Source organism: Penicillium pulvis (genome assembly GCF_028828015.1).
Source record: "Penicillium pulvis strain IBT 33274 chromosome Unknown contig_10_segment0_segment0, whole genome shotgun sequence".
In the NCBI taxonomy this organism is placed as follows: Eukaryota; Fungi; Ascomycota; class Eurotiomycetes; order Eurotiales; family Aspergillaceae; genus Penicillium; species Penicillium pulvis.
The window spans coordinates 1,205,967-1,223,321 of record NW_026643071.1 but is presented as its reverse complement, the minus strand read 5'-3'; the positions used below and the strand labels follow the sequence as shown (position 1 = coordinate 1,223,321).

At 47.0% G+C, this 17,355-nt stretch overlaps 5 protein-coding genes across 5 annotated transcripts; 2 read left to right on the top strand and 3 right to left on the bottom strand.

The window, feature by feature from the left end:
- Positions 1-393: 393 nt before the first annotated feature.
- On the bottom strand, positions 394-1,630 carry N7503_000490 (intradiol ring-cleavage dioxygenase; the record flags this gene model as incomplete). The annotated part of the gene is made up of 3 exons (XM_057060051.1): positions 394-934; positions 996-1,306; positions 1,346-1,630. The coding sequence occupies 3 exons, from the start codon at positions 1,628-1,630 to the stop codon at positions 394-396; spliced, it is 1,137 nt and encodes a 378-aa protein (XP_056926974.1).
- Positions 1,631-3,368: 1,738 nt separating this feature from the next.
- Positions 3,369-4,570, top strand: N7503_000489 (uncharacterized protein; the record flags this gene model as incomplete). Its single annotated transcript, XM_057060050.1, has 4 exons — positions 3,369-3,426; positions 3,476-3,861; positions 3,937-4,081; positions 4,170-4,570. 4 exons carry the CDS (start codon positions 3,369-3,371, stop codon positions 4,568-4,570), a joined length of 990 nt encoding a protein of 329 aa, XP_056926973.1.
- A 581-nt stretch (positions 4,571-5,151) lies between these two features.
- Positions 5,152-7,005, bottom strand: N7503_000488 (GIY-YIG nuclease family protein; the record flags this gene model as incomplete). The annotated part of the gene is made up of 1 exon (XM_057060049.1): positions 5,152-7,005. One exon carries the CDS (start codon positions 7,003-7,005, stop codon positions 5,152-5,154), a length of 1,854 nt encoding a protein of 617 aa, XP_056926972.1.
- A 1,253-nt stretch (positions 7,006-8,258) lies between these two features.
- Positions 8,259-12,722, top strand: N7503_000487 (uncharacterized protein; the record flags this gene model as incomplete). The annotated part of the gene is made up of 5 exons (XM_057060048.1): positions 8,259-9,378; positions 9,444-10,272; positions 10,336-10,459; positions 10,544-12,198; positions 12,269-12,722. The coding sequence occupies 5 exons, from the start codon at positions 8,259-8,261 to the stop codon at positions 12,720-12,722; spliced, it is 4,182 nt and encodes a 1,393-aa protein (XP_056926971.1).
- Positions 12,723-13,017: 295 nt separating this feature from the next.
- N7503_000486 (GMC family oxidoreductase) lies at positions 13,018-14,961 on the bottom strand (the record flags this gene model as incomplete). The annotated part of the gene is made up of 1 exon (XM_057060047.1): positions 13,018-14,961. One exon carries the CDS (start codon positions 14,959-14,961, stop codon positions 13,018-13,020), a length of 1,944 nt encoding a protein of 647 aa, XP_056926970.1.
- Between the last annotated feature and the right edge of the window lie 2,394 nt (positions 14,962-17,355).

Genomic DNA, 17,355 nt, shown 5'->3' with positions numbered 1-17,355 from the left:
TTAACGAGACTAGCCGCAGAGTAGATCCGGTGAGTCTGAGGTCTTGAATGGGGAATAGCTCCCGGGCGATCCCTGTCTAGACGACACTTTACTTTTTTCGTCCCAAAAGCAGGAGGAGAAATTAGGAAAGCTACCTTTCAGCATGAAAATGTATCTTGGCATCTCTTTACGGTATCCCTTTATTTCAAATTTAACCACTGGCAACACTAATCGCGAGATAACCCACCGGTACCATTTATTCAGGAACTGAAGTTTCTTTTGAGTATTGATTGTGGCTTGTGTTGAGATGATCTCGTATTAATACTGCTAATTGGCCAAAATTTACCCACAGTATTTCACATATAATAACATATTCTATCGTGATGAATGAACATGGTCCAATACTCGAGTCCTTCACGAGGAGCCACCGCCCGAGAACGCGTGAGCACCCTCATTTTCGTAGCCCCCATTAGCTCCAAGGTAAGCAGCAATGGCGTAGTCCGAATCGTTGGTGTAATCCGCAGTGGAATTGATACCAATTTCCTTCCATGCGAAAATGCCATCCGAAATATCATCGCCCAAATAGACATAGCGAATAAATGGATCATAACTCGAAGTTGCCTGCTCTGGCAACCACTGGTCTTCTTCATTGCTGGTAACCGCAATCGTGTTGGTGTTGTAAGGATTCGACGCCTCGACAGCAGATCGAAGGGCGTCGTCGTAGAACAATTGTCCGTTATGAGTGATTGAACCGGAGTTGATTTGGAGTGTACCATTCGCAAGAATTGTGGCGTTGGTGTGGACAAGCAGATGGGTATGGGTGGCTCGACCGGAATAATGGCCGGGAATGATAGTGTCAAACGCTGCGACTCCGTCACTGTCAGTCGGCTGAATGCCTCGCAAGTAAGTGCTGTTCCACCCTGCAGCGGCGTAGTTGCCACTTTCCGAGATACCACTGAAATAAAATTCGAGTCAGAGAAACTAGCATCAGATCATAAATAATTGAAGAGACGTACCTATACACTCCAGTAGCATTTGCATTCCATATATCCACGTAGAGATCTGGAAGAGGCTGGCAGGTGTCCACGTCGATGTATTGGATCTCAAGATACATTGGGACACCTCGAGAGTACTTCTTCTCGACAACATTTTGGCGAATCAACTCGCCCCAAACATAGTACGGGCCATCGGTGATGACAGGAGCCAGTATACAGGTGGTTTCTGTGTCAAAAACATTACCGAACGGAGTAATTTTTCCAGTCTTGTTGTGCTCAACAGCGGCCCATTTCTCCATGTCATCTGAGGTTCGACGAAAGTGGACGTTGGTCTCTGCAAATTTTCAGTTAGTAGTATGTTCATTTCATACCTTGTAGTAAGAATAAGAGAAGGAGAACTTGCTGTCACTGAGGCCGCGTTCCTGACGAATTCCTAGGGCTTTCAACTCGCGACGTTCGATGTTTCGCGCACGAAACGAACGGTAGGCCTGAGAGCGAGCACACTTAGCGAGAGCACGGTTGCCGTGAGTAGCCCGAGCTTCTTGCATGTTCAACTTGCGCTTGACAAGGGCATCATCATGATGTTCCCCGGGATGCGCGAGAATAACGCTGGCCAAACAGGTGGCAGCAACTGCAAGGCAGAGCGGCAACTGCATCGTGTCTGACAGATATGGACTGTTGGTTGGTGAATGAGGGATGTGCAAGATGGAATATGATTAGAGACTTCAAGTAAGGGGGACTTAGCTTCTTAAATACTTCTTGATTAATGAATCTGGCATTGCGCTAAATTTAGGCTGCGCGTTTTTCGGAGCGTCTCAACCTTTAGACTTGCATGAGTTATATGTCACCGACTTGATTGGCTGCAGTTACAGATTATAACATCCGAGAAGACATGAACTCCACGTTCGCGTAAATCTGGACAACGGCAAAGCAGGGCCAATATCCGCAGTTTCTGTACAAAGTAATAGATCTACTTCCAAGAAAAAGCCAGGGTCAAGGTACGCCATCCGGCTTGCGTAAGTGCATAGAATGAATGGCACGGGTCCACCTGGGCATAATGCTCTTGGCATCCTGTATCAGTCTCGAATTGGGAAATTTCTTATCGTCACTGTTCTGCTCTCGTCGCTCCTTGGGTCATATCGACAAGCTCGGCACATCTCTCATCGTGTATCCGCACGCGTGTATGTTAAATTTCGAAATTGATGTGATTGGGCCTATCTCTAAGTTGCAGATATGAAATACTGATAGGTCCAACACTAACAGTCTGAACATCGGATTTATACTTCGTACATTTGCTAGCGCCGGGGCAACCGGCAAGTTGGACGACCATTCATTAAACGGATACGTCCACAACACGTGCATGAATTGTAAAGCATCAAGTATGAGGAAGAAAACCAAATCCTAGTACGTCAGTCAGAAAGCTCACTCTCACCCAGCAAGTATGTTGTGCAAGATCATCTGACGTAGGGAACGAACAAATCAGGGGCCTCAAGTGAGGAGCAAGCCAATGAAAGGCTCTATCTGATAGGCGACTCCTGTACGAAGGTGGATCGCCTATACAAGATAGGACATGGCCTACACTTCTGTTTCATTACCGGAAATTTACTTGAATATACACTTGTTAAGTGAGAAACAAGAAAAACATCACCGGTACGCGTCTTTATGCATGCGATATACATAGACAATGAGATCATCAGGCTAATGTTAACCCAGAAGCAATAAATGATGGTTTTACAGATTGTGGCTGTTGCAAAGCCCCAGAATACAAAGTTTGGAGTGGTTGGGTGACCCACTCGCCTATATGGCCCAGAACAAATTGTGGGCTCTGGATTATCGATCCCGAAAGATCGACAGGACGAATGCCGACGTCCCGGCAGTTGAGCAGATCTTGTAATTAGATGAGGTCTTACAACGGGATGGCGGATGTATTGTGTGATCCCGCCAGGAGGAGGTGCTTAACCGTCAGCATCTAGCTATCGAAAAGTGCTGCGGGCAGTAGTGATTGGTGATACTGTTGAGTTGGTAGTCCTAAATTACTCTACTTCAAACAACAGCGAAACTAAAATGGTGTTATGATCTGCTTGGTCTATACTAGAATGAGACGTCGAGTCGGTTATTGTAGGGATTTTAGTTGCCGAGATATGACGTGGACAGCTAGGCGCAATGCTTGGCGTTCCAAAGTATACCCTCAGCAAAATATGAGGGTCGTTATAGGCAATCTTCGGATTTCGAGGACACGCGCCTAAGCCAAGGTATTACGTATATACCTTGGCAGCTGTTATGATACCTCTTGATATATAAAAATGCTTAATATATTCTGCTAGCCATATAGGAAGTTTTTAGATCGCGAGACTTGTGCACGTTACAACATTATACAATCAAATATTTAGAGCAATGCGTTTCCCTATTCTCTCAGCAGTTACTCTTGCGTCCGCATTGTCCCCTGCTATTGGTAAGTGGACAAGCGCACCAATTAGCTATTCACCGACTGATTCGGCCAGCACACCCGGAACTTGTCGATCATTCGAAAGTGCTCCATCACGAGGCTCATAAACTGAGCTCTCGCTCGACTGGCGCATGTAAAGCTCAGATTGAAGCTCGGCGACAGGCAACATTCGCCAAACGTGAGGCAAAGGCTCGGACACGTCGCGAAGCTAGAGGTCTAGAAGGTAGCCATGCCTTGTCAGACCAGTCAGTCTTTGGAACCATCCCGAACACCACCTGCATCCTGGCACCAGAAACCGTTTGGGGACCTTACGGTATTGACAATGAGATTCATCGCCATGATGTTCGAGAAGATCAATCAGGGGTCAACTTATATCTCGACATTGGCGTCATTGATGTTGAAACCTGTGAGCCTTTGCCAGATGCCTGGCTGACCATTTGGGTATGTTTTGTCACCAGATTATAGGCTATTGAGGCGATTACCCATCGCTAATTATCAAATTTTGTCATGTTCAAGGCTTGTAACGCCACAGGAAGTTACTCGGGCTTCACTGGCATTGATCCCGACACAAGTGATCTCCTGAGCGGGTTCGAAAAACGCACCGATGGGACCACTGATGACAAGACGTTCTTGCGAGGAATTTCAAGAACCGACTCGGAGGGTATGACGGAATTCCTCACCATTTTCCCTTGGCTACTACATTTCACGAACGACCCACATCCACGTTACCGTGCAAACAAATGTGACAGGCAAAGACACTAGCTACAACCAGGCTGGTGTTCAGCATCTGGGCCAGCTCTTCTTCGAAGAAGAGCTCATTAATTCAGTCTATCAGCTGCAGCCTTATAAAGACCACCTTTCCACTCTGAACAGGACAACCAATGCAGCGGATTCGCTTTATTCCACGGCAAACTCGGATGGTTATTCAGCGGTAGTTTCCACCGCCTTACTGGGACGTGTGATTGCGGACGGTCTGGTCGGGTCCATTACTATTGGTGTAAATAGGTCAGCGACCCCGGCAGAAACCACTGGTGGGAGTGTAAATGTTGTCGGGTATCTTCCTACTGCATCCCCAACGGCTGGAGCCCAATCAGCGGCGTACGCTATCGATGCCGAAGAAGGATTTTTTGAAAAGAGAAGGAAAATCTGATTTCATTCTCCTCAATGATTCGCCGCGGTGCTCCTGAGCCAGATTTTGTGAAGGTACAAATATTCAGATAGGGAATAGCTGAGCAAATAAGTCAAGCTCCTACTAAACTTGCCACACCCTCGAACAAACAAACAATTCTTCTGTAAGCTTCAAACCTAAGGTGCTAAGGCATGTCTATTACATTGACCAAATCTAAGTTCATCTGTCGTGGCTACTCAAAGATAAGATCGAAGCTATTACTGACTGGAAAATCTTTCTCTAGCCCTAAAACTTTCCCGTATCGTTGCATTTCAATGGCCCGGGGTATATGATATGGAGCTGACATCCACGTTCGCACAAAACGCCTCGTCGACGCGATTTTCGGGCGTTGGCTCGGTCTCCGAGAGTCTTGTAATTTTTTCAAAATAGTTCTCTTCTGTTTCTGTCATAGACATTTCCGTAACATCCTAGCTCTATGGTCTTATTCCTAATCAAAGATACATGGATAATGTTGAGATTGGAGAGCCAGTATTTGAGTGATCAAGATTTAAACTTTATACATAGTGTTTAAAATGTTCCTAGTCTTCTTTGCACCTCTCACTTCAAATCGAGCGTCGAAAGCGAGGAGATGAGCGTCTCTTCTCTTTGACAGGAGGCAAAGAAGGAGTTGAAGGTTTTGTATCAGTGCGACATAGATTAGCCAAATTTTCTCGTTCCGTGCTTTTCAGAATCCACTGCTCTTTTCCGTCTCGCATCTGTTTCTCATACGGCAGTGTCAACATCCAAGTCGACCACTTGCGAACAACCCCTATTGCAATATCCTTGGGAATCTCAAACCATTCTACGTGTGATTTTAAGCAACCAGGGCACTTTTTCTCAATTCTTCTGTGGCGTAGCAGTTCCAGGTGCACTAGAGCTTCAACGCGCGATATGTGTGGAACCTGTTGTGAATCAACCGTTTTGTCATCCTCTTCTTTCACGTTTTCCGGAAAGATAGTCTCCATAGTCTTCTTGCACTGCTTGTTCCATTGATCCAGCCGGCAAGGCACGTTTACCGATCCTCCAATTTTCAAATGACCAAAATTTCTAGGTTGCCAGAAGATGTACATCGAGCCCTGATGTTTCAGATCGCTTTGTGTGAGAGGCCTGGTAAGAAGCATTGCAAGCTCTTCAGATATTGTTCCAGATAAACGTTTACTGACATAATGCTTGAATTCTTGGATAGGGTTGATCGGAAGCGTTTCTTTTTCCACTGTATGTTGCAGCAAAGAGGTCGATATTGGTTGAGAAAGTGCCTCCTGTTTCAATAGACAGCCCCAGCGAAGAAGAGCCCATAAACGCTTGTTTTCAATCGTGATCATAGATTCATAATCTTGGATCTTTGAGACCTCTTCAAACTCTTCTTTCCATAATATTGTCTCTTTCAATGCAACTTTCTGATGTATTGCGCAGAATACCACTTCTATTAAATTTTGGATCACTGGTAAAAGTGCGCCTGGCTTCAGGGAGGCCAGACTTTGGAGTTGCGCCGACATAGATCCGATAGGGTGATTAAGTTTACATCGATTGCCCTGAGTTGTCCGAGCCGTACATCTCCTGCCATCCTCTTCTAAAAGCTGGAGCAATTCAAGCGGCATAATTTTGAGGAGCGACTTTGGAACCGCGCCCACTTCTTTCAAGGCTCCACAGAAAGACCTTCGTTCGAGCGCAACCCATGGAAAATCATCCTGGTTGGCTTTTTGCTTTGTTCCTGTGTGCGGCGAAGAGATTCTTTTACATTCAAGAAACGTCTCAGCAGTTCGGTTCCCTGCAGGCTGAGGCTGCTCACTACCATCTGTGGTGATGCTCTGCGGTCTTGAAGCTTGCTCCGGTCCGAGACCCTGCTTGGAAGCCATAACCCGCCGTGGTTTGGGAGCAAGAAGTATATTTTTGCGATCAGAGAACTCTGTGTTGATCTCACTGATGTTTGGCAATCTCCATAACACACAGCTCGTCTGCCGAAAGCGCTTGACTTTACTCAATCTGAAGGAAACAGAAAGCAAGCTAACATCCATCGGCGACGAAGGTGTCAGAGCCATCGCTCTACTGGTCTCTTCCGTGGTCTGGCCAAGATGGGTTCTTTTATATGGTTTTCGCCCGGTGTTCGATGAAGAGATATCTATAGTTGTTGGGTCTAAGCGTGTTTGAATTTTGACCAACTTGGCGCTAGCTTCATCTCGGCGTCTAGAAATGGACTTGGCTGGAGTCTTATCGGAATTAAGAGCAGACGGGGCGTGTTGTTTCGTAACGACTTGATTTATTGTGATCGCTTCCAGCCTGACGTGGGAAGCCTCTTGGGATATGGTCCGGTTTTGTTTTTCAGACATTATCTCGCTGTCATTGCGCTTTCTTAAATCATCGGTGCCTGATGGCATTATTCCACCGTTGAGGTTTGCTGAACTGGGTGGAGTAGGCATTGGTCGATTATGTACTAATATACAGCACATTAAGAAGTGAGCAATTTTTGGACGAGACTCTATTCGATGTGGCTTCAGAGATTTTTGCATAGCTTCGAAGCCAATGCAAGGTAACAGCGTAGTTATAAAACATCTCGGAAAATGCTCCGGAACCCGGGCAAAATTTCTAATTTCGGTTCGAAGTAGCGGCATCCATGTTGGTTCCTAGTTGGTATGGTGGCGCTGTCATGCGTGTGGTGGAGACGGGCTGCCCCCATTCTTCGGGGCGCAGTTGGTCGCTCAGGAAGTTTCGGTTCGCGCCGCAGCGGAGCTGCCCCCTCACAAACCAGTTCGATGCGCGTTCTTCCCTCCAGGAGCTCTGCAATAGACAGCCAAACGATGCATATGAATTTGCGATACTCAGTAACTTGGTATTATTCTAAACCATGAGTCCTTCATAAATGGAAGTTAAGGGGAAACATAGACGGCGAGGGGCGTGCATGGCATTCAGGTGACGGCAGGGCGGCAAAGGCACTTTCCCGAACAAATCAAGATTAGGAACATAAAAGACAAGAATAAAAAAACATACAATGGCTGGTGTAATTTTGTGGTTACTAGGCGCCGCATTGTTCAGCCCTGTTCAGGGCAGCCCGAGGGTTTATCAAGAAGGGCACTGCAACACTTGAAGGTGATATAAGCGAGCGAGGTCCCCACCTCTCTTGATGTCAGCTTTGGATATGAAACTTCTCCAGGAGGATAAGCCAAATGAGACTGGCACCACAGGCAGACACAGGTTACTCTAGGACAATGAATGTTCTTATCCGTTATCAGTGTGCTATTCTGTCATTATCCGCGACCCGCTAACGAAGCCGCAGCTACGTTTTAGCCCCCACGTAGCATGTTGCCCTCTTCTGTATTCAGGCGCAAATTTTGGCCAATGCTCACGAGATTGGTCATGCAGCGAGAGATGACTCCACCGCGCTGACTCTCGCTTACCCCTCTTCTGATCAGTTTTCAATATACACGCCCCTAGCGGAATGTAACATAATCTTTAGAATTTTGCATACCCCTGAGCTCATTTATGATTTTACTGGCGCGCCACCGCCAGAGATCTCAAAGGGACAAACCTGATCCAGTCGTAGCTTTTTGGGCTGAAGCTACCTCCTAGGTGAGATCCTCGGGGACGGAGAAGAGGGTACACAAATGACATCAAAAGACCCATTATATCAAGATTGTCACTACTATTGTCCGCAATATATGTGAAATCTCGAAAAATGTTGTCGCCCAGTGGAAGAATTGGAGAAGAGAAAAAGACAGACCCCAGCACAACAAACAATGGCAAGCCGTTGACTCACAACGACTACACAGTGGGGTGGGTCTGCGCTTTGTCGAAAGAGCAGACTGCAGCGACAGCAATGTTAGCTGAAATACATCCACCGCTATTGAAACCATCAGCCGATCACAATGTATACACATTAGGCTCGATTGCTGGCCATAACGTGGTCATTACCTGTCTCCCGAGTGGCGATTATGGTCTGGTCCCCGCATCAACTGTTGCAAAGCGCATGATCGACACTTTTCCAAACATCAAGGTTGGTCTAATGGTTGGAATCGGTGGCGGTGTGCCTTCTGCAAAGGTCCAACTGGGGGACGTTGTGGTCAGTAGCCCTATTGGCCAATATGCTGGGGTCGTCCAATACGATCGGGGCAAGGACACTGTCGATGGATTCGAAAGGACCGGAAGTTTGAACAGGCCACCAACTGTGCTTTTGACAGCGCTACAATCACTAAAAACCAAGCATGATCTGGAAGGGCCGCAGATATCTCAGATTCTTCGTGATGTCGAGGAAAGATATCCAAGGCTGATATTATCTGGTTACACGAGGTCCGACTCTCTGGAAGACCCATTATTCGCACCCCAACCAGAAACATATGGGAGGTGGAAGGCAATGTTCATTTTTGTCTATGCCTTTCTTGTCAACGCTTTCTGGCATCTCATAGGTGCGACGTCGTTTTCACCCGCTTCTAGGGCAGTGAATGCCACAGACAGGGCGCACATGGGCGGGTCAAAAAGGCATACCGGGGATGCCCATATACATTATGGTCTGATTGCATCTGGTAATAGGGTGATCAAAGATGCCGTGTCGCGAGATAAAGTGAATGAATATCTTGACGGGCACGTCTTATGTTTCGAAACGGAGGCAGCTGGATTAATGAATGAATTTCCCTGCATTGTTATTCGGGGTATTTGTGATTATGCAGATGCCGGAAAGAATAAAGATTGGCAGGAATATGCAGCCATGGTAGCGGCGGCATATACAAAGGAGCTTCTTCACTGTATCCAGCCAGGTCATATCGACGCTGAGTCTCCGGTGCGAGATATTTTACATAATGGTTAGTTGTCTTCAAAGTTCAATATATGGTGTTATGGGAATTCATCTGATTTCGTCTAATAATAGTTGGGGAAACACTGGGTACAATAAATACCGACATTCAAAGAATTAATGCCAGAATGGATCGAAAGGATGACTTGAAGATTCTTACCTGGCTCACAAAGGTCGACTATGGCCCACAACATAGTGATTTTTCGAGAAAGAGGCAACCTGGAACCGGCCAGTGGCTATTGAACTCAACGGAGTATCGAAGATTCATGGACTCAAAGGGGCAGACGTTATTCTGCCCAGGGGATCCTGGTGTCGGGAAAACAATTCTAACGGCAACGATTATCGATGATCTGATCGCACGATTTCCGCATATTCAATCGACAAGGATTGTTTATGTATACTGTAATTTCAATCGAGAACACGAACAGAGGCTGGAACACCTGATCGCGGCTTTGATCAAACAGCTGAGCCAGGCACGACCAACCTTACCAGAGAGCTTGACGGCTCTTTATAACAAGCATCAAATACGGAGAACAAGGCCGTCGGCAGAGGAACTCTCGAAGGTTCTTCTATCAGTCGCATCCTTATACACACGGATTTTTGTTGTTGTTGACGCGCTGGACGAGTGTCAACGGGCTCGCGGATGTCGATCAAGGTTCCTGTCACAAATTTTCGCTCTTCAGGATGCATTCTCAATAAACTTTTTCGCCACATCGCGACCGATCCCAGAAATTGAGGAGACATTCGAAGATTGTCTCCGGAAGCATATTATAGCTCCGGAAGAAGATATTCGCAACTTCCTCCATAGCGAGATACATATGCCTCAAATGCCAAAGCTGATCCAAAGAAACAATGATCTGCAGAAAGAGATCAGCACTCAGATCGTCGACCTTGCTGATGGAATGTGAGGATCTACCCTTCAGGCTCTACCCGTCTTCAAATCTGATTTACTAAATCTCTACTGAAGATTTCTACTTGCACAATTACACATAAACTCCCTAGTGGGGTCAACAACGCGAAGAGAAATCCGAAATGCACTCAAAGCAATACCGAAAGGGACTGACGGGTACGACTATGCATACAATCAAGCGGTAATGAGAATAAAATGTCAACCACCTTTGTCTCGGCGGCGGGCAAGAAAGGCTTTGTCCTGGTTGACCTGTGCCACGAGACAGCTCTCAATTCCCGAGCTTGAGCACGCATTGGCGACGGAAGGGGGCGATTCCGAATTTGATATGGATAACATCACGGCTTATGACGAAATCCTCTCTGTTTGCGCCGGGCTGGTTACGGTCGATGAGGAAAGCAACGTCATTCGCTTAGTTCACTATACGGTGCAGGAATATCTTGAGCGGACACAAGGTCATTGGTTTCCGGAAGATGACGAGAATAATCCTGTGAGATACGCAAATCCTGAGACGTACATAACGCGAATATCCCTGACTTACATGTCATTTGCTTCATTTGAAGAGCAAGAACTAAGATCTTGGGAGGACATCGAAGACCGCTTGGAGTCAAACAGGCTCTACGGCTACTCCGCCCAGAATTGGGGACACCATGCTCGCAAGGCCTCGAGTATCCTACCAGAGATTATGAAATTTCTCAATGGCGGCACTAAATTTGAGGCATCAAGCCATCTGCTGTGGTACGAGGACCGCCACTTCCAGGATTTTAAGGAGACGCATATGACGGGGCTGCACATGGCATCATACTTTGGGATACTAGATGCGGTTGAGTTATTGCTGCAGCTGCTCAAGGTCCCTGTAACTAGCGCTGGCCACCAATCATACAAGGCCTGTGACTTGGAGTCAAAGGACAGAGATGGTCAGACACCATTTGTATGGGCCGCAAGGAATGGGTACCTTGCGGTAGTTCATCGATTGTTTGAGGAGGGGGCCAACATGAATGCGAACAGCGAAGACAGTCTCACCCCATTGTCATGGTCCTCCGCAAATGGACATGAAATGGTTGTCAAGTTCCTCCTCGACAAAGGCGCCGATCGGGAATACAAAAGCGGGGGTCAAACACCGCTGCTATGGGCTGCAGACAATGGTCATACCGCGGTAGTGAAGGAGCTCCTTAAAAAGGGCGTGGCATTAGAGACCATTGATGAGTTCGGTCAAACTCCGCTTATAATGGCTGCTACAAAGGGACATCTCGCGATATCAGAGCTTCTTCTTGCCAAGGGCGCTTCCCCAGACCTTACCAATGATGGCATACCTCCAATCATATGGGCTGCAGGAAGTGGCCACAAAGACGTGGTTGAACTATTGCTCGCCCATGGTGTCAGTATAGAGTGCAGGGACGGTGATTGGGGTCACACGCCTCTTGCAAGGGCTGCTAATCAAGGAAAGAAGGCAGTAGTTCAGCTTTTGCTTGAAAAGGGCGCAGATATAGAATCCAAGGGTGAGGACGGTCTGACACCACTCCTCTGGGCAGCATGGGAAGGGCACGAGGCAGTGGTTAAGCTGTTACTTGACCACAATGCTGATATAGAGGTCAAAGATGAAAGGTATAACCGGACGGCACTTGCATGGGCCGCAAGAGAAGCAAAAAGTCCTGTGAACGAGGCTGTGGTCCAGCTACTGATAGATAGAGGAGCCAATATAGAATCAACGAGTGATAATGGGCAAACAGTACTTGAGTTAGCGGCAGAAAGAGGGAAGAAAGGCGTCGTTAAGCTGCTTCTTGACAATGGAGCGGTTGCCAGGTTAGGCGATGGTGACAGTGATGAAAAACTGCTGCTATCGACCACCAATGGGGATAAGGAGCAACTGATCGAGCTGCTCATGAGCATACGCGGCAAGGAAACAAAAAGCGCCATGTATCAGTATTGTCTTGATGACGACCAGTTACCCAGATAATTGCAACAAGTCTGTTGAGTCTGTCAGACCTTATAGTAGCAATCTATGGGAGGTTGCGCTGACTTGTTGGTTGGATGACGGCATTTCGGTCATTCTGGACACTAAGTCAAGTACATGTTACCTTCCATGGAATTTTTATAGACAGTACAAACGTGAATTGGATATCATCCGAGTCATTGATGAATCTGAACCGCCGGATATTGACTTCCGGAAAGAAAGTATGGCTCATCATGCTCCCAACTACCTTCAAAAAGTTATCGATGATATCCGAGATTTGGAGGTCGTATATTTCCCCGGTGGAGAACTTGGCTATATTCATCTGCCTGGGTCGCGGGAGCAGATTGAAATGAAGCGGGTTCTGACCCAGGATTTTGACTGGGGGACTGAAGAGTCCCGGGAGGAGGATTGGCGACGAGAGGGGAAGGAGATCTGTCAAGCTATTGGTGATGAGTGGTGGCAGGATAGGGAAGGAGTAGAACTCGAAACTTGATTAACGCCCCCAGCCCTTAGTACGGCACTTTGGCATAGGCGGCATTGCCGAATTAAGGGAGTTCTTCGGGCTGCCTTGTCATATTTGAATCTTAACTATGACAATACTTCATGGGTTTGTCAGCAAAGGCCTGTGGAAGAACAAGAAACAGACCGATGTAACGAAATAGTGCATAATGTTTGACTTTGTAACGAATGGTCTAATTAATAATAAAAATACATTTGGAATCCCTTCACAATGGTAACACCGAACATATTCCCTCTCACCGAATACCCCAAGAGGTGATCTTCACATCTTATTTAGAGCTGGCCTTGAGCTCACTCAGAATATCGTCAGCAGCTTTCTCGGCAACCATGTAGGTAGAGACAGCCGTGAAAGTACCCGGAATCTTGGGATAGACAGAAGCATCAACGACACGAAGACCAGAGACACCGCGCACACGGAACTTGGAGTCCAATACAGCCATCGGGTCGTCATCGGCACCAATGGGGCAGGTGCAAGAGGCGTGATGGCCCCAGGCACCATCTTTGATATAGGTCTCAATATCCTCCTTGGACTGGACAGCCGCACCTGGGAGGACTTCGGTGATGTTGACGAGCTGCCGATCAAAGGCATCGCGAGCGAGCTCAACGGCTTCGTAGAGAGCAGTGAGATCGGCTGCGTAGTCACCGACACCGGTATCGAAGTAATTGAAGGTGATTTTGGGCATATCAAGGGGGTCCGCGGACTGCAGGGCAACGGTACCGGCCGAGTTGCGGGGATGAGCTTTGAGGATAGCCCAGGTGAACCAGTTGTGTTCGTCGGTGGCGTTGATGCTGTAATCGGGGAAGTACCCGCGGAAGTTGACAGGTCCACCGAAACAGAAAATATCCCAGTTATCGTCGGCCGTGGAGCTCTTGTAGAGCATAGTCGCGGCTAAACCGGGGGATGAATAGATACCGCGGTCGCCGAGAATAGGAGACTCCCATTCGTTGATACAAGGATCCTCCTGGTCGTGGATGCTAAAGGTACATTTGTTCAAACAGGAGAAGTCCTTCTCAATCGTGCCCTGCACAGAGATCTCGTAGTGGTCTTGGAGGTTGGTGCCGACGCCAGGGAGATCCTTAATGACCTTAATACCAAATTTCTTAAGTTCATCGGCGGGGCCAATACCACTCAATTTGAGGATCTGGGGCGAATTGTAGACACCACCAGCGACGATAACCTCACGAGAAGCACTGGCGGAGCCGGGGATACCGTCCAGAGCAGAGTCAGACATAGGACTAGCCTTATAGAGATGTTCGCCATCGAGGAACTCGACACCGGTAGCACGAGGAGGGTTGGCGGTCTCATTGAAGGTCACCTTGGTGACGTGCGTGTTCATACGGACATCAAGGGGGTACTTCTTAGAGCCATCAGTGTTCTTAGCATCCCGTACAGCAATGATAAATTCGCGAGCGCCATTACGGTGGGCATCGTCCGTCGCGATAGGGATCTGGTAGTAGCCATCGTCGGTATCACGGGACTTCGTATCGGTATTAGCATCGCCAGCCAGTAGGGTGCCGATGTTCATAACATTATCGGTCAAGTTACCAAGAGCAAATGCACCACCGGTCAACATGCTTAGCAGCTGAGGGTCCTCCAAAACAATGCTAAGGGGTGCGGTCTCAGTTGACAGCCAGCCCTCATAACCGTGACCCTTAGCCCCAGGAAGCAAGTAACCATTGTTCTCCAGCTTGGCGAAATATTTGCGCATGTTGTCGGGTGTCCAAGAGCTATCACCAGTGAGGGTCGAGATATATTCGAAGTCGGATTGGTGAGGATAGACTGCAATCAAGGCGTTATGAGCAGTGCATCCACCCAGAGTGCCCGTACGAGGATAGAGCGTTCCCTTCAATGTTGAACCCTCGGGAGGATTCAGACCGGTGTATAGCCCCCCATCGGGTGTGTCGTAGCTTGCCTTCCAATCGCGAGCCTGGCGCTCATCATCTTCATAATGGTGTACGAAGAAGTTCCACGACATTTTCTCGTCCTCGGATGCTCTGGCAGAGTAGGCAGGGATCGTGTAGTTGTAATTTTCACCCTGATCATCACCAGCCTCAAGCAAAAGCGTCTTGTGACCGCCCATAGCGAGGCGGGCGGCCAAAGGACCACCACCAGCACCAGAACCAACGACAACATATTCATAGCCGGTGATATTGACGGCCTTGGCCAGGCCGGCCGTGGTGGCCAGGAGACCAAACAGATGAGTAAGAAACATAAGTGCAAAAAGAGCGACTAAGGGTGAAATGCTATCTCAAAGGGGGTATGAATGGGGCCCTATATTTTATACCTAGTTTCTGCTTTCCCCTGAAAATGGATCATTTCTTATACATGGAGAATCTTCACCAAAACCGTTGAAAACATGCCGCGGTCGTGGGGCAGCTGTCAAACCGTTACCTCCACTAGCTCGTGGTAATCCACTCGCAGAAAACTTGGCAGTTCAGGCTAGTACACTTATAGAGGCAATTCCCGAACGATCATCGGTAGTTTAATAGGCATTCTGCAACTTGACAAGTCATCCCTGCCGATCACCACCGGGATCCACATGGGCGGAAGGAGTTCGTCTTTCCGGACCAATTGCCACTGACAGTTTGATTTTGCCAAGACATTATGGATATTTTTTTTTTTCAATAGTGATCCGAGGCGTACAGAGTACACCGTCTTTCTACACTGATTCTTCCTCATCCATATCCACAGTCCCGACATATTCAAATACCGAAACGCTCACAATTGACTAGTATTTCGAGTATTCGCCATCTGTCCCCACTCAAGGTCTACTGCTAGGTTGAGTGATCCTCAATGGCCAAGGCAAGAACGAACAAGCTGAGACCACGGATCGGCGCAATCAATGGATTGCAAGAAGCTATCTTTTCCAATTTCCTTGGTTCTACCTTGGGGAAGAATTGCTTTGCTTGTATGCAGTATTCCTTTCGCGAACATCACCATCAAAATTTCAAGTTCCAGCTCCTGGATGACGACTTTTTCTCGTCTTTTTTTTTATCACTTAGCCCAATTTCAAACAATGCCCCTCTCTAAATTTGTCTCTGGGAAAAAAGCTTATCTCGAGGACCTAATTGAAATCTGTTCAAAAATCCTCACTACTGTAGTTTGGTAGAAGATGTAGCCAAGAGCAGGCCAGAAAGTTGTCACCGAAGTTGTCTATGAAGAAAAGTCAGCCATGGGAGGCGAATAAATGGAAAGGGCATACCAGAGTCAGGCGTCTACAGATTTCAGGTGCAAATTAGTGAGATATTCACCTGCCTAGATCCTCTTCACTAAGGTTTTTAGTCCGTGCAGAAAAGGGGGGTTTATGCACTTAGAGGTAAAGATCCTATTCGCTTTTCATTACTCTTCTCCTCCCCTCTCTAAGCTATCACTATTGTTTGAGTCCTAGAATTCCATCAACGTCCGAAGTTCTTTTTTCCCCCTATATAAGTAATGAATCATTCATGTTAAACAATTGACCAAGCCATCAATCATCAATTCGCTCTCGGCGTTTAGGTATATCTTGAATGATAATAACCGCTGTCGGCCCCATCAAAATTGACTTGGCAACATCATATGTAAGCCGGGCGACCAATATGCGCATTAAGAAGGATACGTTACGAATAGAGAGTTTAATAGGAGTAGATAATATCTATAGTATTTGCAATTGCTATGCGATATGTACATAACTAATATGCGATCAGCGTAAATTAATATATGACAATGCGGAGGGAAAAGATATAGAAGTCATCTATCTTATCTATATTAAAGTAGTAGGATGAATAGAGTAAGACAGATCAAACAGAAGGTTGATGCAGGGCAGGTATTGCATTCTTCGAGGGAAAGAAATTTGGATAATCGTAAAAGTCCACCATCGCCAGAGTATCCAGAGCACGGCGAATAGAAAAATCAGACTACAGTATGGACTTTTATACAAAGATTTCATGTCATTTTGAACGCCCCAGGAAAGAGCCTTCGTGCTGAAGAGCATGCTGGCGCTTTTGCTCAATCAAGTTAGAAAATATAAATAAATATAACTTGGTACTTCAACCCTTGTGGAATAACATACAAGGGGTTCGCTCGGGGCATATTGGTTCATCCAAGGCTCCTTAGTTTCTTAACGTAAAGAGCTAGGCTGTAGACATCGGGCGCTAAACAAAGTGCATTTTGCTTAGCCCCCAAAGATAGCGCATTAGTAGTGGCTTTCCTTATCATTATGAAATCATAATATTGAAAACAAAAAATGAACTTATGAAATAACAGAAAAAGGTTCTCAAGATTGACTATTCCAGGGGCCATATATTCCGTTTCAAGAAATTGCCCCAGGTTACCACTAAATCAAAGCCGTAAGGCTAACATACAGGTTGCGGGATTTTGTCATTTCTTTGGTTGGAGGGGTTGAGTGCAGGGATGTAGTCTTTGTACTGCATGGATGCGACATGCCGCATGGCCGTGACCATGCCTACGCCAACACTGCTGATTTCCATCACACTAAACGTGGTCACAGTTTGCGACAAAGAAACCTGCAGTTAAGAGTGCGGGGGGCTTTATGACTTGGCTTCGTGGTTTGCATATGGTACTGATGGGAAGACGGGCCACACATACCCTGAAATCAACCTAGAACGAC